The sequence below is a fragment of the Accipiter gentilis genome, chromosome 7 (assembly GCF_929443795.1).
Source record: "Accipiter gentilis chromosome 7, bAccGen1.1, whole genome shotgun sequence".
NCBI classification, from domain to species: Eukaryota; Metazoa; Chordata; class Aves; order Accipitriformes; family Accipitridae; genus Astur; species Astur gentilis.
Genome location: NC_064886.1, coordinates 1530932 through 1553135, shown reverse-complemented (window position 1 = coordinate 1553135; position 22204 = coordinate 1530932). Strand labels below are relative to the sequence as shown.

General features: G+C 63.8%; 3 protein-coding genes across 6 annotated transcripts; 2 read left to right on the top strand and 1 right to left on the bottom strand.

Moving 5' to 3' along the window:
- The first annotated feature begins 32 nt into the window (after positions 1 to 32).
- Positions 33 to 4524, top strand: SEC14L2 (SEC14 like lipid binding 2). 2 transcript variants are annotated; one of them, XM_049804152.1, is made up of 12 exons: positions 33 to 137; positions 1372 to 1447; positions 1563 to 1606; positions 1816 to 1875; positions 1980 to 2168; positions 2531 to 2626; positions 2882 to 2942; positions 3026 to 3109; positions 3306 to 3412; positions 3497 to 3636; positions 3749 to 3918; positions 4020 to 4524. In XM_049804152.1, exons 1-12 carry the CDS (start codon positions 84 to 86, stop codon positions 4169 to 4171), a joined length of 1233 nt encoding a protein of 410 aa, XP_049660109.1. In that variant the 5' UTR covers positions 33 to 83; the 3' UTR covers positions 4172 to 4524. The 2 variants fall into 2 exon arrangements, with proteins under 2 accessions (XP_049660109.1, XP_049660110.1); XM_049804153.1 differs by lacking the exon at positions 33 to 137 and adding an exon at positions 966 to 984.
- Positions 4525 to 4894: 370 nt separating this feature from the next.
- Positions 4895 to 6672, top strand: MTFP1 (mitochondrial fission process 1). The gene is made up of 4 exons (XM_049804169.1): positions 4895 to 5027; positions 5604 to 5731; positions 5817 to 6049; positions 6454 to 6672. Exons 1-4 carry the CDS (start codon positions 4976 to 4978, stop codon positions 6527 to 6529), a joined length of 489 nt encoding a protein of 162 aa, XP_049660126.1. The 5' UTR covers positions 4895 to 4975; the 3' UTR covers positions 6530 to 6672.
- A 5103-nt stretch (positions 6673 to 11775) lies between these two features.
- GAL3ST1 (galactose-3-O-sulfotransferase 1) lies at positions 11776 to 21301 on the bottom strand. 3 transcript variants are annotated; one of them, XM_049804149.1, is made up of 4 exons: positions 21196 to 21301; positions 18905 to 19127; positions 15490 to 15623; positions 11776 to 14047 (listed from the first exon to the last, which is right to left on the bottom strand). In XM_049804149.1, exons 3-4 carry the CDS (start codon positions 15612 to 15614, stop codon positions 12898 to 12900), a joined length of 1275 nt encoding a protein of 424 aa, XP_049660106.1. In that variant the 5' UTR covers positions 15615 to 15623; positions 18905 to 19127; positions 21196 to 21301; the 3' UTR covers positions 11776 to 12897. The 3 variants fall into 3 exon arrangements, with proteins under 3 accessions (XP_049660106.1, XP_049660104.1, XP_049660107.1); XM_049804147.1 differs by lacking the exon at positions 21196 to 21301 and having other exon boundaries at positions 18905 to 19260; XM_049804150.1 differs by lacking the exons at positions 18905 to 19127; positions 21196 to 21301 and adding an exon at positions 17477 to 17535.
- Positions 21302 to 22204: the final 903 nt, after the last annotated feature.

Here is a 22204-nt window from a genome sequence, read left to right as displayed (position 1 = left end):
CGCTCCGGAGCCTCCGCAACCTGCCGCCGCCCCGGCAGCCGGCAGAGGCGGCGCATCCATCCCCCAGCCGGGGCCGGGGCACCATGAGCGGCCGCGTCGGGGACCTCAGCCCGCGGCAGGCGGAGACGTTGGCCCAGGTGAGCCGGTACCGGCAGCCGGGGATGCTGTTTGGGGAGGGGGGGGGGGTATGTGAGGGGGGTGCGGGGCCCCCCCGAAGCTCTCCGATGTCCGCTGCCCTCCGCCGCGATGGGCATCAACGCCCCCCCACCCACCCCGGTCCCGGTCGCGGTCGCGGTGGGTGCTCCCGCTGCCCCATCACCCCCCGCCCGCAGCCCAATCCCACCGGCTGAGCCCCCCCGTGGTGCTGCCCACTGGGGAAGGAGCGTCCTGGGTGGGTCCCTGGGGGATGGGGGGGGGTCTCACAGGCTGCACCATCCCACCGGTGGCCCCCCGGGACCGGGCACCTGCAGCGAGACCCCCCATCCCTCTCCCATCCTTCCCACCGGTCCCACCGACGGCTGGGAAACCTCCCTCCCCACCACCCGGGCTCCCGAGGCCGAGGATGCCCGGCCGAACCGGTGGCGGTCACCCACCATGGCGGCCGTGCCACCCAAGGCCACCTCCGCCACCTTCGCCGGCACCTTGCCGGGGCGCCGTGCATTATCCAGGTTTATTCCACGCCAGCGAAAGGGCAACGCTGGTGACTTTATCTTATCGCTGCCTTTCCGACCCAACCCAAACTCCAGCCGCGGGCGATGACCCCAGCGGGCTCCGGAGGCCGGGGGGCAGGAGCAGGCACAGGGCACGGAGCCGAAAGCCTCCCGATGCCAAGGCGGCGACGGGTGGGTGAGAAAGGCGAGCTGCAAAACCCGTCCGCCAGCACCTTGTTTTTCTCAGGGTGAAGAAGCTAATCCCGGGTTTAATTACACCTAAATTCAGCGGGAGATAATCTAATCAGCCTCATTAAGGGGAGGTCCCGGACTGGTACGGAGATTTGGGCCGTAGGCTGGCCAGGGTGAGCGGAGCCGCGTGCCGAGGGTGCCCCGGCTCCCCCAAATCCCCCCCGTTCTGCACCCTGCCGGGGGAGGCTGTGACTCGCTGGGGTGTCACTGGAGCAGGGGGACACGCGGTGACTATCCGGCGACCGGCTCCATCCCAAAGGATGCCACCGGTGATGGAGAACAGCTGCTCGTCATGGCTGCACGTGGGGGCAGGGACAGGGCGCAGGCTGCGCCTTCTCTCCTGGGACGGTCTCAGTCCTGGCTGGGACTTTTTGGGGGGGGATGACAGGGAGGGGACAAACCCCCAGCCTTGGGGCTTTTGGGGTGGGAGCGGGGACCCCTCCGCCAACAGTCCCTCTTCTCCCCACAGTTTCGGGAGAACCTGCAGGACGTGCTGCCCTCCCTGCCCTCCCAGGACGACTATTTCCTCCTGAAATGGCTCCGAGGTAACCCCAGGGTGGGGGGGACACGGCGGGGGGGGGCTGGAAGACCCCAGGAGGGGGCTGTGGAGGTGGAGCCGGGGACGCCGGCGGCAGGGCTGAGCTTTCTGCTCTCTTGCAGCACGCTGCTTCGACCTGCCCAAGTCGGAGGCGATGCTCCGCAAGGTGAGAGGGGCACCGGGCTTTTTGGGGGGACCCCACCAAACTGCTGTCAAGCTCCCAGTCTTCACCTGGGGTGGGACAGCATGCCGTGGGACACCGGCCCAGCCCCTCTCTCCCAATAAGGGTGATCTGCCCATGGGGTGCACCCCATCCCATGGGATGGGGGGTCCCCAGATCCCCTCACCCCGGCTTGCTCTGCCCGCCCCTCGCAGCACCTCGAGGTCCGCAAGCACATGGACGCTGACAACATCATCGCCTGGGAGGCCCCCGAGGTGGGTGTCCCCAGCCCTGGGGTGGGCATCACTGGAGGGGACTGCGTCGTGTGTCCCCCGGGGAGGGGTGCACGGTCACGCTGAGCCCCCCCGTACTCCCACAGGTGATCAGAAAGTACATGTCGGGGGGAATGTGCGGCTACGACCGGGAGGGCAGCCCCATCTGGTACGACATCATCGGGCCGCTGGACGCCAAGGGGCTGCTCTTCTCCGCCTCCAAGCAGGACCTGCTCAAGAACAAGTTCCGCGACTGCGAGGTGCTGCGGCGAGAGTGCGAGCAGCAGAGCAAGAAGGTGGGTGCCCGCCTGACCGTGCCCTGCCAGCCCCCCCCAGCCCATCTCCCTACCATCGCCACCAATCCGTGTCCCCACCAGCCCCAAGACCACGTCTCTGCCAGCCCCGTAAGTCCACGTCTGGTCCATCCCCACCACCCAATGTCCTCCCCAGGCCCACAAGTCCACGTCCTGTCCATCCCCACCAGCTCATGTTCCCCCTGTCCCAGCACCAGCTCGCGATGCCCCTTCTCCCCACACCAACACTCGGGAGGAGGTTCTGGCTGGGGGGGACCAGCCCATTGGGGACCAGCCCCCCCCAACGGGTCTCTGCAAGGGCTGAGTACCACCTAAGCCCCCCCACCTCATTCCTCCCGTCCCAGCTGGGAAAGAAGATCGAGATGGTGATGATGGTCTATGACTGCGAGGGCCTGGGCTTGAAGCACCTCTGGAAGCCAGCTGTGGACACCTATGGGGAGGTGAGGGGCTCCCTGCCCAACTCCCCCCTTCCCCGGCCGGGGACCGTGGCCATCCCCAGGCTGCGGTGGTGACGCAGGGATCCGGGCTGACTCATGGCCCCAAGGGATGATGCAAGAGCAGGTCCCTGCCGGTGCCCCGCACCCCTGCGGTGTTTTGGGGTGGGGGTTCCAGCCCGCACCCCATCATGCTCCCTCCATGCCCTGGTGGGTATGTGGGATGGGAAGATGACCTGAAGCTCTCCCCCCGTCCTGCAGCTCCTGTCCATGTTTGAGGAGAATTACCCCGAGTCCCTCAAGCGCCTATTTATTGTGAAGGGTGAGTTCGGCCCCAGGCTCCCACTCCTCCTGGCTGGGTGCTGACCCCCACCCTAACGCCCTAACCCTCCGTCCGCCCCCCAGCCCCCAAGATCTTCCCTGTTGCCTACAACCTCGTCAAGCACTTCCTGAGCGAGGACACCCGCAAGAAAGTCGTGGTCCTGGGATGTGAGTCCTGACCCCCTCCCCGGGGTGTCCCTGGCTGAGGGATGGGGTGGTGGAAGCCTAAACTGGGGTGCCACGTCTCCCTCTGCTTTCATCCCACCCAGGGTTGAAACCCCAACCCTGGGGGGGGGGGTCCCCAGGCTGGGGCTCCCCGCAGGGGTCACAGCCCCCCAAACCCCACTGTCCTCTGCCCCACCAGCCAACTGGAAGGAGGTCCTGCAGAAGTACATCGACCCCGACCAGATCCCAGTGGAGTACGGCGGCACCCTGACAGACCCCGATGGGGACCCCAAGTGCTCAAGCAAGGTAAGAGAACCACCCCCCCCCCGGGTTCCTCGGGGGTGCACGGGTGGTCGCCCCATATCCACGTCCATCTCCATCCCCTTCCAGATCAACTACGGGGGGGACGTACCCCAGCACTACTACGTGCGGGACCAGCTGGCGCAGCAGTACGAGCACACGGTGGTGGTCAACCGCGGCTCGTCCCACCAGGTCGAGTACGAGATCCTCTTCCCCGGCTGCGTCCTCAGGTGAGGAGGGGGCTCCGCATCACGGGAAAGTGGGGAGGGGGACACACACAACACAACAGCGGGCGTCCCCAGCCCCGCCGCCGGACCCCACCGGCTCTTTTTGGCGGCACAGGTGGCAGTTCAGGTCGGAGGGAGCCGACGTGGGTTTCGGGGTGTACCTGAAGACCAAGATCGGGGAGCGGCAGCGGGCGGGCGAGATGACAGAGGTCTACCCCAACCAACGCTACAACTCCCACATGGTGCCCGAGGACGGCTCCCTCACCTGCTCCACGCCCGGCATCTGTGAGCGCGTCCCCCTTCCCCCCGGGGCGTTAGGGGGGACCCCCCCGTGGGTCCTCCCCCATCTCCCCGACACCCACCCCCTTCGCCCCATCTTCCCGCAGATGTCCTGCGCTTCGACAACACCTACAGCTACCTCCACTCCAAGAAGGTGAGCTACAGCGTGGAGGTCCTGCTGCCTGACGCCGCCTCCGCTCAGCAGATCCAGAACCTGGGGGACAAGCTCAGCGAGGTGGCCCTCAACCACAGCCCCTAGCGACGGCCCCCCCCCCCACCCTCCACGGCCCTGGGTCGTGTGCGTGTCCCCCCCCCCCCAACACCACAGGGGACCCCGATGTCCCACGGCCGGGGCAGGGCGGCTGCTCCGTGCCCCCAGGATGGCCGGCTGCCCCCCGCCCCAGCATGGCGGCTGGGAGGATGGAGAAATTGGGGGGCTGACCCCCCCAGAGCTGACGGACCGAGGTGGGGGGGGGGGGGCTGAGCGGGGTCGGAGCACCCGGGGCGTGTGTGTGAGTGTGTGTGTGCGCCCCCCACCTCTCTGTGCCTTATGTGGGTCCTGTGCCCACCCGCTGCTGCGTGGGGTGGGGGGAGTAAAGGGACGGACTGAGAGCCGGGTCTCCGCTGGTTTCTGTCCCCCAGCCCCACAAGCGCCCCTTGCTGCCCCCCCCCCCCCCCGCCCCGAACTGGCTCCCCCCGACCCCTTTGCTGCCAAAACCGGGCCTGCCCCCCCCCCCCCCTTCAACCCCAGCCCCACAGCCGCCCCCCTCAGCCCCATGGCCGGGCCCACCGCCCCTCTCCAGCCCCACAACCGGCCCCTGCGGACCGTCCCCCCCCCCCCTCCGCAATTCAGCCCTGGCCCCGCATCGCGCCCACGTGACCGCCGGTGACCGCCGTCACGTGGCCGGCCAAGGCCACGCCTCCCACCTCCACCCCGCCGCCGCCGCCATCTCGCGATTCCCGCCCTGCGCCGGCGCGCGCGGCGGGGCGGGGTTCGGTGACGCGGGCTCGAGGGGGCGGGGCGGGCTCGGGCGGCGGCGGCGGCGGCGGGAGCGCGCGCGCCATGGGGGCGGCGGAGCCCGACCTTTACCGGGACACGTGGGTCCGTTACCTGGGTGAGCACCGGGAACCGCGTGGGATACCGGGCACCGACACCGGGTACTGACACCCAGCACCCGCACCGGGCACCGGGTACTGACACTGACACCCAGCACCCGCACCGGGCACCGACACCGGGTACCGGGTACTGACACTGACACCCAGCACCCGCACCGGGTACCGGTACCGGCACTGTACACCGGGCACTGACACTGGGTAACGGCACTGCACACCGGCACCGATACCGGGCAACGGTACTACACACTGGGCACTGACACGGGGTACCAGCACCGGTACTGTGCACCAGCACCAATACCGGATAGTGGCACCATGCTCCGGCACCGTCCACAGACACTGGGCACCGGGACGGGTCACTGGCACCGGGACCAACACCGGGCACCGTCACTGGTCACCGACAGCCCAGCTGTCCCGGTGGCAGCGGGGAGCCCAAGGTGACCCGGCTGCTCCGAACCAGCCCCCGGCCCCGTGCAGGATCCGTCCCTGCCGCCAGCCCTCCCTGCTCCCGGTGGCACGGGGACACACGACACACATGGCCGGTCCGCGACCCCGCTGACCCCCTTCCTGACCCCCAGGTTACGCCAACGAGGTGGGCGAGTCCTTCCGCCCGCTGGTGCCGGTACCGGTGGTGTGGGCCAGCTACGGCGTGGCCACCGCCTACGTGACCGCCGACGCCATCGACAAGGGCCGGAGAGCTGCCACCGTGAGTGTCACCCCTTCCCCAACCCCCCCCCCACCAACCACTTCCCCCCTGCCCTCCACTGACAGCCCCCCGGTGTCCCCCCCAGGCCCACGCGCAGGACCCCGCACAGGCCACGCGGGTTGGGGTGGCCGTGGCGGACACCTTCGTCTGGCAAAGCCTGGCCTCGGTGGCCATCCCCGGCTTCACCATCAACCGCCTCTGCGCCGCCTCACTGGCCCTGCTGGGCACCCTCACCCGCTGGCCCCTGCCCCTCCGCCGGTGGACCACCACCGCCCTGGGGCTGGCCGCCATCCCCCTCATCATCACCCCCATCGACAGGTAAGGGGGACACACACACACAGAGGGACACCCCCTCGGGGACAAGTGGGTACCACAACCCCATCCCCACATCCCCAGCCGGAGGAATGGGACGCTGCTTCTCCCAGGGGAACTGGCCCCAGTATGGGCTCGGGGCCGAGCGGGTGGCAGGGGGGGGGTTCCTCATCCCAAAGGGGCTTTGCTGGGGTCTGGCTGGGACACGGCCCCGCAGGGATGGAGATTAGCAGGAGCTGGGCACTGAGCCAGGGATTAGTGAGGTGAGGCTGCCCTAAGCCTGGTTTTGGTAGGGCTGGGGCCTTGGGGACATTAGGGACAGCTCCAGCCAGCCCCCCCACCATAACAGCCATTTAACTGGACCCCAGAGAACCCCCCGGGACCCCACTGACCCCCCTCTCCTGCTGCAGGACAGTGGATTTCCTGATGGATTCCAGCCTCCGTAAGCTCTACAGGGCACCAGGAGAGCCCCCAGCCCCACACTGAGTCCCCCCCCGACTAGGGAAACTGAGGCACACTGCTGATTTTGGGGTGCTGTGACCCATCTACTGTGAACCCTCGCTCCGGTGACGTCGCTGGAGCGGCCCCCCTGCCCTACGGCTGGTCCTAATAAACCATTTCAAGCCTGACCCCACACTGGGTGATGTTTGGGTACAGCAGCCATACCAGGGACCCATTGCCATGTCCCCTCCTGGGGGGGGGGGGACGGGGGACAGACATGGGTCTGGGTGGGTCCCCAGCCCTGGGGGATCTCCACCATGGGATGGGGGGTGTCCCTGCACTCCTAGAACAGCCCCGAGCACCCCACCAGCACCCCCCAGGTCCTAGCTGGAACACCTCCATCCCTCCACAGCCACTACCAGCCTCATGGGACATCCTGGGGACTGGCCTCAAGGAGCTGCCACCACATCCAAGCTCTTCTGCAGTGCCTCCAGGGACTCAAATCGCCCCCCCCCCAGCTCCAGCCCTGTGGGCTGTGGTCATACCACTGCACGTAGAAGCCACAGCTCCTGGTACCAAGAGGTACCACACCAGGAGAGGTGGCCGTCAGATGTGGTGGCACAGCCTCAGCCCATGGTGGCATCCAGCTAGTACCACCAGGAGAAGCTTTAGAGAATAGAAAAACCACCTTTTATTGGGGAGAAAGGGGGTCACCAGCTCACACCAAGCCCTACACCAGGCTGCGGTAGTCTGGACCCACCTCACCCCCTTTCTCCAGCTCCTTGGGGCCCAGGGTCCCCACCACGCTCTGCAGCTCGGCGTAGAAGGGACATCGCTGCCTTGGCCGCTGCCGTCCCCGCCGGCGCCTGCCCAGGCGCCAGGCAGCCAAGGCCAGCCCCAGCAGAGCCCCCACCAGGGCAGCTGCCACCAGGGTGCTGCCCACCAGGGCCAGCCCAGCCAGCAGGAACTTCTCCACCGTGAGGCATGGTGCTGGGGATGGCAAAGAAAAAACAAAACCCCAAAACAAAATAAGGGGTTCAGAGGTTGCTTCGGCATTTGGGGGCCACGAGGAGAGGGTTGGGGGTGTCTGCTCACCTTCATACCATGGCACCTTCTCCTTCTGCACCAGCAACGGTCCGACCATCTCCCGGTGGAGTGTCCCCTCTCCCAGGAACGCTGGAGGAGGACATGGCCAATAGAGCCTGTCCCAGCCTCACGACCACCACCCCCCCCCCCTCCCAAGACCCCAAAACCATGTGTGGGGCCACCACATCCCAGCCCTGGTACCTGGCAGCTCTCCGGGGAAGGTGTCACCAGGGGGACAGCCAGTGTCACAGCAGTGGCACAGGGTGCTCCGGGAAGGGTCCTCTGCGTTGTGCCAGCTGGGAGGAGAGGACAGAGCTGAGGGGGTCTAGGGGTCCCCGGCCTCCACCACAAGACCCACATGGTGCCATGCCAGCAGGTCCCTCCAAGTCTTGGCCACCCTAGAGAAGATGTCTTCCAGGTGGCACCAAGCACCTCCCCAATTCATCTGCACCAGGAGGGAGCCAGGACTTGTAGTGGTGCCACCTGGCTACCACAGGAGAAGAGGTGGCATCCAGACCATGATAGAGTGGCTTGGTCCCCCAGATGGGTCCCCTTGACAAGTGGCTTCTAGTCCCAAAGCACCCATGGGTGCTCGTATCCTGGGGCACTGGCAGGGAGCTGATCTTACCTGGCTGTGGCTTGGCTGTAGAAGCAGGACCTGGCACCATCCCCCTGGGCACCAGCGGGACCCCACGCCGTCAAGAGGCAGTGCACGTAGATCTGTCAAGACACCAGACCCAGACAGGACATGCCACCACCAGATCCTTCCTCGGGGACCCTGCTCTCTCCTCCCACCCAGCCCTGGGGGGTTGAGACCACCCCAGCAGGGAGCAGGCTGTCCCAGGAGAGCTGGTGCTTTGGGAGCACCAGGTCATCACCTGTAGGACCTCCGTCCCACCACTGAGGACATCACCCGCAACTCACCTCCTCCTCCTCGCGCTCATCCTCCAGCATGGGGGCCAGGATGGCGAGCTGGAGGGCAGACCCCCCTCTCCAGTGCTGGACAGACATACTCCCCAACTTCTGCCCATGCAGGCACCTGAGGCAGGAGAGCAGCACAGGGACGTTCCCAGGCTGTCTCCAGGCACTGTTAGGAGGCCTTGCAGGACCTCAGGGTGCTTGGAGCAGCGGTCCACACCTCCCACCCCATGGGCACTGACCCATGGCTGTTCACCACCGTGAAGACCCTCCTGGAGTGTCCCAACTGCTCCGAGCTGGTCCCATAGCACTGGTCCACATGGATCTTCAGGGAGATGCCAGGACTGAAGTCGACTCTGGCCTCCAGGCGGATGGCAGAGCCAGGGCTGAGCACCAGCAGCTTCTTCACAGCACCGGGATCTTCTGAAGAAGGGAGGGTGGGCTCAGTGTGACATCTCCAGGCCTGTCCCACCACAGACTGGGACATCAGGCATGTCCCAGATCACCACCCATAGGTGCCTATGCCTCCACCCCTGCGAGGCAGGTACCTGCCTGCAGCTCCCCCATTTCAGAGCCCACCCCTGTCCCCAAAAGCCAAGAGCTATCCTGGCTCTGTCACCCCAGTCTGGCTTCCCTGCCTGCTGTCCAGAACTACAGCACATTCCCAGTCCCCCCCATGGAGCTGAAAGGGACCATGTCACCCATCAGAATGGCAAGGGGCAGCTGACCCCCCCAAATCCACTCATGGTATCAAGCACAGGACTGGGAACGTCTTAAAGCACCGCCATTCAAAGCCCTCCACAAGACTGGGAGGGGAGGTCCTGCAGGGACGCCCACCTCCTCCTGGTGGGTCCTAGCGCTGAGGCCAACCAGGAGAAAGCACTGGGTGCTACTGGTCAAGCTCAGGGGACTTGGCTGGACCCACCCTGTGGTCTCATCCCCCAAAGCTGGCACCCAGCACAAGACCCGGAGCACTCACCATCCAGGAGCCTCAAGGTGAAGTTCACGATGGGCTCCTCTGAGCGGGGCTGAGGATGAGCCCCACCAGCCACGGTGGCAGCAGCAAGCACTGGGGCCACAGCCCTTGTCCCCATGCCTGAGGACACCACTGGAGCCACCATCGTGTGACCGGAGGACTCTGAAGCAGCTGGAGCCGTGGTGGTCCCTGCAGCAAGGGGAAGGTTTAGCCAGCGTGTCCCAGGCACAGTGAGGACATCCAATGCCTCAGATGTCCCCGGGACTCGTGGAGGATGGGTGGCAACAGCACAAAGGAGGAGAGAGCACCCAGGAGCTCAGCTGGGTTTGGGCGCATCGAGGTGCTCCTCCATCCCCAGCTCGGATCTCCCCTGGTCTTGGTGGCCAGACCCTGGCACGGGACCACTGTAGTCACTGTGGTGGTGGGTGCTGGAGGACCCTTGTTCCACAAGGGTCTCCACAACCCTCCCCAAGTGCAAGGTTAAGCATCCCCAGCCACATCTGGGAGCCGACGGGCTGCACCAAGAGCATTCCCCAGTACCATGACCCTGGCCAAGGCTGGGGACAGACCAGGAGCTGCTCGCGGGATGGGAGACCGTTGCCAGCAGCCATGTACCCCACCAGTGGCTCTAGTCAACCCCCATCCAAGGTCCTTACAGACCTACCAGGAGTTGGAGGCACAAGGAGCTCCTAGCAAGCTCCCTTGCTCCAACCCTACATCCCCAGAGCACAGGGTCATTTTCAGAACTCTCCCCTCCACCAAGAAGACCTGTGCCAGCAGGTCCAGGAGGGCCTCAGGAACCAGCACCAGGCAAAACTCAGTGGCACCCACCACCCTCCTGCACCCAGACATGGGTGCCACCACCCACAGTACAACCCATGGGGGGAACAGCCAGGGGGTCCCAGCCCTGCTCACCTGCCACCCCCAGGACAGCCTCACACACCAGTACCCACCAGCACAGCCCCATCCTCAGCGAGCAGCAGCTCCAGCCCCACCACCTGGGGGGGCTTTAAAGACCAGGGCCGAGTGCCAACGGGCCCCAGCTGGTGCTGCCGGGTTTTGGGGATTTGCTTGATTTTTTCTGCAGTCAATCAGCAGTCCCACCCATGGGGCTGGTCCTACACACCATCCCAGTCCTGTCACAAGGGTCTGCACCCATTACTCAGTCCCCGTTCCATTGCACAGTCTCAGTCTCACCTGCACTCAGACTGGTCCTGCACGTGGTCCTGGTCCTGAGCAAGGTCCAGGTCCCACTGCGTGGTCCCATATCCACCAGTAAGTCCTGGTCCCGTGCATGGTGCTGGTCCCACCATGCAGTTTTGGTCCCGCATGCGGTCCTGGTCCAGCCAGTTTGCCCTGGTCCCAGTTGCACCACCTGGTCTGGTCCCACCACTCAGTCTCAGTCCCGCCTGATGGTATGGTCCCACCTCATGGTCCTACACGCGGTCCTAGGCCCATCACAGTTTTGATCCCACCACTCAGTCATGGTCCCATGCACGATCCCAGTCCCATCACACAGTCCTGGTCCCCAATGCACCGTCCTTGTCCCATTACGGTCCTGCTTGCAGCCCCAGCCCCACCAGGCAATCCTGGACCCATAGTCCCAGCTTGGTCCCATTTATTGAGAACAAAAGCCTGTAGGAGGAGGCTGCTGGATGCTGGGATGGGGGATTCCAGCAGGAGGACTTTCCTTCCACCGTTTGGCTTCAGGCAAGGGCAGAGCTGCTGCTTCCCACCCCGGGGCTTGCTGCCGGCCACTCTCCGGGACCGGCACCCTGGTCAGGGGTGGCAGTTTGGTCACAGCCAGGACAGAGACCTGGTGAAGCGCACGTGTCTGTGGCTCCTGCCTGTCTCAGGTGGCCCCAAAACCCCATCACAGCCCCCTCTGCGTGGGTTGACCTGGTGGTCTGGGCACAGAGGGACACGAAGCATTGTCCCCACGGGCATGTCAGCCCAGGTGGGCTGTGCGGCCATCATCCTGCCTTGGAAGGGGCTTCTGCAGGGACAGCGGGGACAGACCCCACTCGCACTGGGGGGCTCGTTCCTCAGTGGTGCCCAGGGGATGGGGGGCTCCCCACCCCCGGATTGATGGGAAGAACAGAGCCGAGACCCCGAGGGGCTGGGGGACCACCCTCCCGAGGCAGAGCAGGATCTGGCCCCCCGGGAGGAACAGGGACCCACAGATGATCCTGCTGCAGCCGCACAGCCCCACGCCGGGAGTCAGTGGTGGGAGATCCCCATCCCTCCCACCCTTGGAGAAGAAGGAGACAGATGGAGACCAGCTGGACCATCCTTATATTAAAAACTGCCAAATATACAATTATCTTACAAAAGTAGAATTGCTTTTTTATTTCTGGTCTTTACAAAGGGAGCAGAACATGCTGGGGGGCCGGCGGGGGTCCCTTCGCTGCCAAGGAGGCTCAAGCGCGGGCGCCACATCCATGCCCGGCCAGGGCCACTCTCGGCAGGACGTGGCATTGCCGGTGTCATTCAGCCCGGCCGGGATGCCCGAGGTTTGTCCCCACCACGGGGAGGGGACAGACCCCGTCTCTGGCATCCCCCCCATGCCCGGGGGATGGCATCACCGTGACGGTGGCCACTGTGCCCTGCTCCCATGCCAGTTCTCACCAGACCCCGTGGGCCTTCCAGGATGTCCCCTGTAGGGACCGGAGCCCCGGGACCCTCTAACCGGGACAATGGGGGGCTGGGAGTGGACCTGCTGCATGGATGCCCTTTGCCCACAGGGACCATAAGCTCATTGATAAACATGGAGGCTTTTGGGGTGGGTTTTCCATTCTCCAAATGGCTCTGGGTGGCACCAAGTCACAGCCTGCCATGGACCAACTGCTGCGGGTGGGCTGAGAATGTGCTGCACTCATCACACCCATGGGCCGGAACACATTGGGATGGTACAGCAGGCTCCGACACGCAGCCCCAAAACCAGGGGTGATTTGAGGAGCCCCTCAAGGTTCAGGTTCCCTGCTGGCAGCTCTGCCCACCCCGGGCAAGGATGACCCCCTGCCGCTGCTGGCCAGGCATGACCCTGCCCAACCCATGGCATGCCTCCAGTGATGTGGTGATGGATGTCCTGCTCCCGCTGTGACGAGGCCACGTCCTTCACAAATACGTCCTCTGGCCTTTCTGTGTGGAAGGAAGAAGTGGATCCTGCTGGAAAAAAACACCCCCAAGCCCCCGGTACTTGACCCCTCGGAGGCAGAGGCTCTGCTCTCCTTGCCAGTGGGTGACAGCAGCCCCCCCACAGGCTCCTGCCCAAGCTGGGGCTCTACAGGAAGGTGATGGAGGGTCCCCCCGACTGTTCTGGGGTGCTGGAGCCTCCAGCTGGTTCTGCTCACGTCCAACCAAAAGACACCATGAGTACGAAGAAGGAAAGCACCTGGTTCTTCCCCGGGGAGAGTGGGGTGCCCACCGTCCCCTACCACTTCAGGAAGTCCCGTACGCGGCTCCATAGCTTGGTGATCCAGAGGTTAACCCCCAGGTCAGTCAGGTACTGGATTTCGGGCGTCAGCATCTTGCGGCACAGCTTCTGGTGCTTCTTATTGATCTTCTTCTTCAAGTTGTAGCCCAGGATGGACTTTTCTCCCAGCGGCTGCCAGGGTTGCATGGAGGACTCTTGGATGGCACTGGCGTCCACGGGGTGTCCCCCGTCGATGCAGATGCTCTTCATCTTCTCGTTCTCCCGCTGCAGCTCGGCCACGTCCTTGGCCATCCGCTCCCTCCCGTAGGCCTCCACCTTACGCCAGAAGGTGGCATTAAAATAGCGGTAGAGCTTAGCATCGATGAGGTTCCAGGAGGTAGCCTTCTCATAGAGCTCAGGTGTCAGCCAGGAGACGGTGGAGCCCTTCCGGGCGTTGAGCTTGAAGTAGAGGACGTCCTCCAGCTGCCAGCACAGCAGATCCTTCAGCAGCACCAAGGACTCGTCAAAGTACTCGAGCAACATGACGAGGTGGAAACGGCGATCTATCTCCTGGATGTGCTCCTCCACCAGCGGGCTGTCGGCATTCATGTTGTTGTCGTAGCCCAAGTCAAAGAAGAGGAGGTTTTGGAGGTAGTGAGCATTGAACCCGTTGGGGTCGTAGTAGTGCCAGGGGTCCCGGAGGAACTCCGCCAGCTTGTCCTCCCCTGTCAGCTTCCAGGTGAGGGGGATGACGCGCCCAAAGTAGTGGAAAGAGGACTCGAAGAGGTAGGCAGGGTCCCGCAGCACCGTCACGAAGGTAGCGTCCGCCGGCAGGAGCTTGCGCACCTCCTCGTAGTGGAAGCGCATGTGGTTGCAGATGATGTTGAAGCACGCGCCCGGCCGGTAGTGCTGCACCTGGCTGCGCTCGAAATAGGAGGGGTAGTAGAAGTCGTTGCGGCCATTGGGGAAGGCGAATTTCAAGCGATGCTTCTCCCCGAAGCGGAAGAGGATGTTGAGGATGGTGCTGCTGGCCGTCTTGTGCGTCTTCATGAACATGATGTTCAGCTTGGGCAGGCAGCTCCGTCCCGAGCGGCTGCCCGTGCCGTTGGCCACCACTGGCGCCTTGCCGGGGGCCGGGTACGAGGAGCAGGAGGAGGGGACGGGGATCCTGGTGGGGAGAAGAGATAGGACACCACGGTGAGGGCAGCTTGGCCAACCCAAGCACAGCCACCACGAAGGCTTGGCCATTTTCCTTCCTGGAGGAGCTGGACCTGGGAATGGGTGCTGGAGCTGCGGATGGGTGATGGACCTGGGGATGGGTGCTCACCCCCAGCACCCCCTAGGCTCCCCGGCAGAGACGAGCCCGGCTTCAGGCAGAGCCCCCTTCACCCCCAGCCACATGCCCAGTGGGAATGGGGGGCACCCACCCAGCAGGAGCCCCTCGGTGAGCAGGGCAGAGCCCACCACCCCCATGAGCCCCCTGACCCCAGATGCATCTCCAAGCCACCAAACCAAGCTCATTCACTCCCTGGACAAGCCCAGCCACCAAGGATACACTGCTACGGGGGTCTTCACAGTGGTCAGCCCCCGCCAGCATCCGTGCAGCCTGAGCAGGGGGTCCCAATCCCTCCCCACGAGCACAGCCATGGTGGCCCTGGTGCAGGTGGTGTTGAGATGCGCATCGAGACGAGCTCTCCATGGCTGTAGCTCCATGGACAGGACCTGATAATGTTCTTGCGAGGTCTGGAAGCCCTCAAGCCCTGGTAGGGGTCGTGGAGGATCCAGCACCCCAGCAAAGAGGGAAATAATTCTAGTGCATGGCCCCACAGATGAGCTCATGGGCCCTCGGGAAGCAGCGAGAACAACTTGTGTGTTATTTGAGATGCCTGGAGCAGGGAAAAGAGACTACAGTGTCAAGTGACTTCAGACACCGTTAATGAAGTTGCAAAGCTGATCCTTGATAACGATCCCATCCGGCAGCGCAGGTCAGCATGTAGCTTATGAAACACCCACAGGCAGATCTCTTTTATAAGAGAAGACATAAATTTAATGCCAGGAGGGGCAGCCAGGATCTGAGCCCTGCTGAGCGCCAGCTTTTGCCGCGACAGGCAGCAAAGAGCTTTGAACCTACCCGTGCCCATCTCTGTGGGCGAGAATTTACATGTGGCAGTGCTCTGGTCACTCTTGAAGGACAAGCCCTTGATAAAGAGCACCCAAATAACTGCCTCCACTCTGCCTGCTGCTTCTGGCTGCTGGGGAATGTCTCCTCTGATGCTTTTCCTTCTCTGAGGGGACATGAAGCCGCCGTGGGTAGGGGGTCTCCTGCACCTCCTCATCCCCTCCATCACCCTGGAGCTGAGCGCTGGCTGCCATTTTGCAGCAGGTCCCCCCCAGGGTGAGCATCCCCAGCCCCCCAGGAACTTGGGGTTCGCCTTCCCCCCCACCCACAGGACAGGGCACAGTCTCCAACAGGAGGCTGTAGGAAGGGGACATCTTAGTGTGAAGCCACCAGAGCCTAGAAAGCTCTGGGACCGTCTCTGGTTGGAGATGCCCAGTGCAAAACAGGGTGGGCAAGATGTAAGGGGGGACATACGGGGACCCCACACTCACTCTGTCACGCTGACTTGCAGCGGGGGGATGGCGTAGGAGTAGAGCAGCAGCATGAAGCTGGTCAGGAGGGTCCCCAGGACGAGCCCCTTGCACATGGACCTCCAGTGCTTCCCATGGTGCAGCATCCTGGTCACCTGCAGCCGGCGGAGAGGAGAGCTGTTAGCACCGAGGGATGGGGAAGCAGGGACCGAGGGGACAGTGTGACTCAAATCACAAGCAAATAAGGCATGGGGGCACCTCACAGGCATGCGAAGTCCTGGGAAGCATCTCACTGGGCTTTTTGGCACTGCCGGGAGAGAGGCGAGCCAGCACCAGGCATATCCCTGGCTGAGGACACAACAGATTCGTGGCCGAAGAGCAGCGTCTCTGCCCACCCTGCGCACCCTTTGCCCACCTTGAGGAAACCCAAAGCGACTCCTTAACCCGACACAAGATCAGTCGGAGAGGCTGCGGGGCTGGAAATAGCAGGGAGAAAGGAACTGCACCACAGGGCAGTCCAGCCGCAGAGCGGGCATCCTCTGCCAGGCTGCACCAGCAGCTCCCCCGGCACCAAAAAATCACCGACATGGGCAGGAACTTTCCAAGAGTGGCTGGGATCCCTTTTCCCAAGAAAATCTCTGGGCCAGATCAGGAGCTACATCAGCTCAGGATGTATTAGATGCTGTGATATCCACCCAGTGCAGCCGTGCCGGAGTCTCTTGGCCCCTCCAGCAGCATCACTGCAAGGGGGCTGATGGCTCCCCTCCGACCATGGCATCCGCACCTTTGGGTGGCTCAGGGGGGGCCAGGGGAACGCAGACCTGCTGGTCAAAGGGGGTCCGGGGCAGGATGGCACCCCCCCCCAATGCACAATTGCACATACATACACATATGTGCATGCACAATTGCACCCATGCATGCACGCACATGTGCATGCAGACAGCCAGAGGTCACATGCACGCACACGTGCACAAACATCCATGCACGCGTGCATGTGCACGTACACATAGGGACACACGTATCTGTGCGTACCCGCGCACGCACACGCACGCTGCGACACAGACACGCAGCCGTGCACGTTCATGCGTGCGCATGCACACATCTGTGCGTGTTCACGCATCCACATGCATGCATGGACACACATGCATATATACTCATGAATGCCCCCCGCCGAGGACACAGACACACTCATGCACGCACGCACAAGCATCTGTGCACACTCACGCACACACAGGGACACGGACACATAGACATACACACCCCTACGCATCCTCATGCATGCCCACGTATGCACGGGGACATAGACATACACGTATATCTATGCATGCTCACGCATGCACGCACACGTACGCTCATGCACGCATACACGGACGCGGCAGCAGGCAGCCCCATCCCCGTGCCCAGCCCCGCCGTCCCCCCCCCAGCAGCACCTGCCCAGCCGCACGCCGCCGCCGCCACTTGCCGAAGGCCCGAAACGTGGGGGGCTCTGGCGGCTCCGGCGCACCAGCAACCGCATTGCAGCAGGGCTGTCCTCTGCGGCAGGACAAGGGGACGCGCCACTCGTGACCGTGGCACCCGCTGCCGGAGGGGCTGCCAGCAGAGCCCAGCAGCCGAAAACACCTCCCTGAGCTGGAGGGCAAAGCCCCAAAACCCCCCAAGCCTTGCACCCCCGTTTAAGCAGCCGCAGGAGCAGTGTCACCTCCCCAAGCTCCCGCTCGCTCTGGCTGCCCCGGCACTGCTTTGGCATCCTTCGGTCAAGGCTGGCCGTGCTCCCGGCTGCCGGCTGAATAACACTCCCTACAAATAACCCACCAGCCCCCCGTCCCTGCCGCGGCATCGCCCCCTTAGAGCCTTGTAGCTCCAGCAGATAATTCAGAGAGACGAAATGTCCCGGCAACGAGAGCCGTGGTTTACACCCAGACACATTTTAGCATTTTAGCTCCCCCCACCCCCATGTAGCGAAGACCCCCCTGGGATTTCTAAGCTAAACCCCAAGCGGAAAGGTTACCCGGCCAGCGCGAATGGTGCCCAAGGCACGGCGAGCCCGTGCCGCTGCTCCCTCTTGCCTCCCCCTCTCTCCGGCCCCCCCCCGTCCCGGGTCGCCTCGTGCTGCTGAGATTTCCAGCTCGATGAATAATGAATGGAAAATGCAACCGGAGCCCGAGGCTGTGGCCGGGTGCTGGGCACAGCTCATCCTGGCACCCAGCGTGGCAGCTGGGGGATGCCGATGGGGTGGGGGCACCCCACAAGCGTGCCCAAGCTCACCCAAGCGCTCCCCCCCCTTGCCCTGCAGCAGGGACCACTGAGTCAGGCAGGGCTGGCCGCATCCAGCCTCTTCCCGGCCAGTTTTCTGAGCTGCTGGCAAGTGCAGCAGGAATGGCAGGGATACGGGGGGGTCTACGGTGTAACCGCAGTGGGAGCAGGTGGCTCTGACCCTACCCCAAAATTGCAGCACGGGTGTGAAGCACAGAGGGTTTTGCACTCCCGGGAGCAGCCAGGGTTTGGTCTTACACCGTGGCCGTTATCGTGCCATGGTCATCATCTGCAGTGCTAGCACCACCTGGAAAAGCCGCCAGCGAGAGCCAGGCAGTGCCAGAGGGGACACCCACCTGCGTGGGTGCTGCCGGCTGGCAGTGAAGCTGCATCCCACCGGCTCGCAGGCTGTCCTTGCTGCCACACCATAGGGCACAGCGCTGCCAGCGCTGGCACCAACCCCGCCGAAGTGAGCGAGCCGGCACCATTAATCTCTCTCTCGGCTCCTGGTCCGGCAGGGGACCCTGCCATCCCCCCCGAGGCAGAACATCACCCCGGCCCCATGTGCCGGGATGCCAGAAGGATGTCTCACTCCACCCAGGCTGGCTTCCCTGGGGTGGTTATGGCAAACAGTTCCCACCCCAGTTACTCTGTTGACTTTGCCTTAAATGAGAGTGGTTTAATTATTAAACCAGGAGAAATGCAGCGATCCAGGCTTTTTTCCTGGGGCTCCCATTAGCACAGGGCAGCCGTGGCGCCAGCCCTCAGCCGGCTGCTTGAAATTCCCAGCCGGAGGACATGGCTACGCCGGCCATTTCCCCATGGGTCACCCCCCAGGACGGCCTGGGCTGCGTGGCTCCGCAGCCCCATCCCTGTATCCCAGCAGCTCTCCTGGTCCCTGGGGATATCCTCAAGCCTTCTTTTGGGTTTTCCTTAGAGGAGCCATCTCCTTTACGGCCAAACCCATATAGCCGCCGCACACGAGGTGCGTCCACCTGCCGCTCGCTCCTCCCTCCCCTACAAGCCCACAGGCACTTTTTTTTTTTTCCACGTGCCCAATTTCACGCAGGCACGGTGCTTCCTACCCCCCATCCCCCTCGCACACCCTCTGCAGGTGCAAACACCCATTCCCACGCAACCCCTGACGCCCTGCCCCACAGATCCTCCCCCCGCAAAGCATCACCTTTTCCTTTGCTTAAGCTGCTCTCGGCGAGCCGTCCCTCTCCTCTCCTGGGCTGGCCGGGGCGCAGGGGGAGCGGGCGGCACGGGGCGGGGGTGCCGATGCTGCTCCGACATGGAATAAGCTCGTCCCGGCCAGCTCCCCGCAAACGCCGGCTTTTCTGAAGCCTCCCCACCAGCCGCGGTCCTTATGGCATCGCCGGGGTCCCGGCCCTGTTATCGCCGGCCTGGGGAGGGGGAAAAAAAAAAAAAGAGAGAAAGAAATGAGAGCCACCGCCGAGAGGGACACGGGGCTGCGGCCGGGCACTGCCCGGCTCCCCCGGGACGGCTGGACCAGGTCCTGGGTGCCCGCTGCCACCCCGAGCCTCCCGTCTCCCCACCCACTCCCGGCGGCACAGAGGAGGCATTCAGCCCGTTGCCTGCCAGCGCCGAAAACAAGGGGCCCGTTTGTCTCCATCTGCTGCGCCGGCCTCAACGGGGACATTGTCACCACCAGCCCCCCACGCCTGGCCCCTCCGCTCCCCCTGCATCGCCACCGCCAGCCCCCAGCCCGGCTTGGCCCCGCGAGCCGGCACCCACGGCAGCGGGAACATGCCGCTGGCCGAGCCGGCGGCGATGGCCGTCCCTCAGCGGTGGCACCCAGCTCCCCCCAGCCGCCATCGTCTTCCTCCCGTGGGAGACAGCTCACGGCCAGGCTGTCACCTTCCGTGGCTGGAGCTCACCTCGGGGTGGGGAGCGCGGGGGCTCGGCCTTTCTCCCTTTCCCCCGTCCCACCGGCTGCGCCGGGACTTTGGGGGTCCCCAGGCACCCCACGCGTGGAGGAGAGCTGGGGTGGGATCTGAAACCCACGGGGTCCTGTCCCACCACGACGTGGCTGTGCCCAGAACGGGTGCCGCGGCCGCACCGTGGGAAGGGCTCGGCACCATCTGGCACCCCGCTGGTGCATCACCCCACGGTGGAGCAGAAAAGGGGCCATTGTGTGCCCGGATCCGGCCTCGGCGCTTCGCACCGCCCTCCGAGTCAGCTCGCTGCCGCTAAAGGCGGTGACGACCCAGCGCGCTTGCTCGGGCAGCCAAGCAAGCGGTGGCTGCGCTGGCATCCAGCGCCCCGGGGCTCGGCTGGCGGCGTAACCGCAGGGCACCCTTCAGCCGTGGCCCGTACCCACCCGAGTCTCCATCCATGATGGAGGCGTTTGGGGCTCAGAGCTCGTCCCCGCAGGACTCGGGGTCACCTTGCTCAGCGCCCTGGGTGGGCAGGCAGCTCTTGCCCCATCATGGGCAGCCACTGCATCCTGCCCTGCCTCTGCGGGACCGGTTCTCACTCCAGGGTTAACCTGCGCAATCCCGGGGGCAGCGCCAGCCAGTACTGGGGGACGAGAAAAGCCAGAATATCCTCCGTCTTCGTCATCGCAAGAGGAGGAACGAAGAGCCGCCGCCTCCCCATAGGCTCTGGCCCCGCTGGCATGTCCCTGCTCTCCTGGGACAGACATCCCCCAGCATCGCCAGACGAGGGATCCTACCTGGATCCTCAAAATTAAAGCCCGAGACAGTGCTGGCCATGCCGGGCTGGCTGTGGGCAGTGGAGAGGAGCAGGCTAGCGCGCAAGCAAGCACAAGCGTGCGCTGCCCTAAAATCAAAAAGCTCCTCCCAGGGGAGGCAGAGGCTGCTGCCAGGATGGGGACAGGAGAGCTGTCCCTACTCAGAGGCAGTGTAAAGCCCGAGCGCACGGTCCCCCAACCCCCCGAGCCCTTATTTGATGTGTTTCCAGCTGCACCCAGCCCTGGCTAGAGTCACACCCAGGATTTATCGCCCATCTCTTTCCCCCGGGCCCATTTATCATGGGTAAAGGCTGCTGCATGAAATAACCACGACAACAGATTAAATAACACCTCCGTCTCTGCTGCCTGCTCCTGCTCCAGCCACTCACCATTCCCTGCCCTTACCTGCATTTTCCTTGGAAACAGCGGCGTGGGCGTAAGGAGCCATCCCACCCCCCACTCTCCGCAGGGCACCTCTTTTAATTCCAGGTTTCCCCCTTTTTTGTGGATGGTGCTCCAAAGGGTTTCCAGCTGGAAGAGGACCACGGCAGACGGGATGCGGCAGCTCAACCAAGGGATGCTCGCAGCCTCGGGACGCGATTAAACGAGCTGGGGAACCACAACGCCCTGTCTCCCACACCCGATGGGGTATAAACCATTCCCAGGAGGACTCCACCATGATGTCCCCCGTCCCCCACCTGGGATCGGACAGAGCAAATCCCGCTCCCCCCCCAGATTCAGGAGTACAAAGCACTCACGCCAAAAACTGTGACCGCCAGGGAAGTGTGCACCAGAGCTGGGGATCCGGAGGGATCCGGAGGGATTTGGTGAGGAGCCCGAGCGGCTGGTCGGAGGAGCAGGCAGCAGCACCGTGGTGGCACACCTTGTCCGGGCCAGGGCTTGGCCCTGTCAGGCACTCGTTGACCAAACGTGGCGTCAGGTGCCTTTATCAGACAGAAAAGCTGTCATTAGCGCTGGCAAAAGAGGGGGAACCGGTGGCCGTCAGGGTGGCACAACCGGTTTGCGGTCAACTGGCCAGGCAGCCCGGCAGCGGGGTTGCTGCCTGTGGCTGGCTCTGCCTGCCGGTCCCACCGCTTTTTCCTTATCTGCTGCCCCGGCACGATGCCTGTGGGTGCCAGGGAAGGGGTGTCTAGTGGCACTGGTGGGGTTGGGAAGCCCCATTCTCATGGTCTCCTGCCCCACGGTGGAAGCCCCGGGAGCTCCCGAGTGGTCAAACCTCCTCCTTTTCAGAGAGGTGAAGTTAAGGAAGGGGGAAAAAAATAAGAGGGAAAAAAAAAAAAAAAAGGGAAATGAAGGCAAAACCATCCCAACCCCTGAAAACAAAAAAAAAAAAAAAAAGGGGGAGAAAAGAAAGGCAGAGGAAAGAGTCTTCACCATGGTTGGGGCCATGGTATCCACATAAATGGCCCCATAAGATTACAAAGCCTTCACCACAGCTGGGAACAAGGTGTCTCCATGAAAACGCCGTGAAATACCACAGCGGAGGACAAGGGTGTCGCAATCAAAGCCGCGTGAGATAACCAGCTTTTCCCATGGCTGGAGACAAGGCATCCCCATAAAAGGCCCCATTAGATGACACAGCCTTCACCACGGCTGGGGACAAGGTGTCCCCACAAAAACCCCGTTTGATGGCACGACCTTTACTGCAGCTACGGCCGAGGGTGTCCCGATAAAGCCCCATGAGATACCACAGCCTTCGCCATGGCTGTCCACGTAAGCCCCGCAAAATGACACAACCTTTGCACC

What these genes read in the sequence shown, in the direction of transcription:
- MTFP1 (XM_049804169.1), top strand. Translation starts at nt 4,976, where the DNA reads ATGGGGGCGGCGGAGCCCGACCTTTACCGGGACACGTGGGTCCGTTAC. An exon ending in CACGTGGGTCCGTTACCTGG is followed by an intron (nt 5,028 to 5,603) that starts GTGAGCACCGGG and finishes CCTGACCCCCAG; the next exon opens with GTTACGCCAACGAGGTGGGC. An exon ending in AGGGCCGGAGAGCTGCCACC is followed by an intron (nt 5,732 to 5,816) that starts GTGAGTGTCACC and finishes TGTCCCCCCCAG; the next exon opens with GCCCACGCGCAGGACCCCGC.
- SEC14L2 (XM_049804152.1), top strand. Translation starts at nt 84, where the DNA reads ATGAGCGGCCGCGTCGGGGACCTCAGCCCGCGGCAGGCGGAGACGTTG. An exon ending in GCGAGCAGCAGAGCAAGAAG is followed by an intron (nt 2,169 to 2,530) that starts GTGGGTGCCCGC and finishes CTCCCGTCCCAG; the next exon opens with CTGGGAAAGAAGATCGAGAT. An exon ending in GCGCCTATTTATTGTGAAGG is followed by an intron (nt 2,943 to 3,025) that starts GTGAGTTCGGCC and finishes TCCGCCCCCCAG; the next exon opens with CCCCCAAGATCTTCCCTGTT.
- GAL3ST1 (XM_049804149.1), bottom strand. Translation starts at nt 15,614, where the DNA reads ATGCTGCACCATGGGAAGCACTGGAGGTCCATGTGCAAGGGGCTCGTC. An exon ending in CTGCAAGTCAGCGTGACAGA is followed by an intron (nt 14,048 to 15,489) that starts GTGAGTGTGGGG and finishes TCTCCCCACCAG; the next exon opens with GATCCCCGTCCCCTCCTCCT.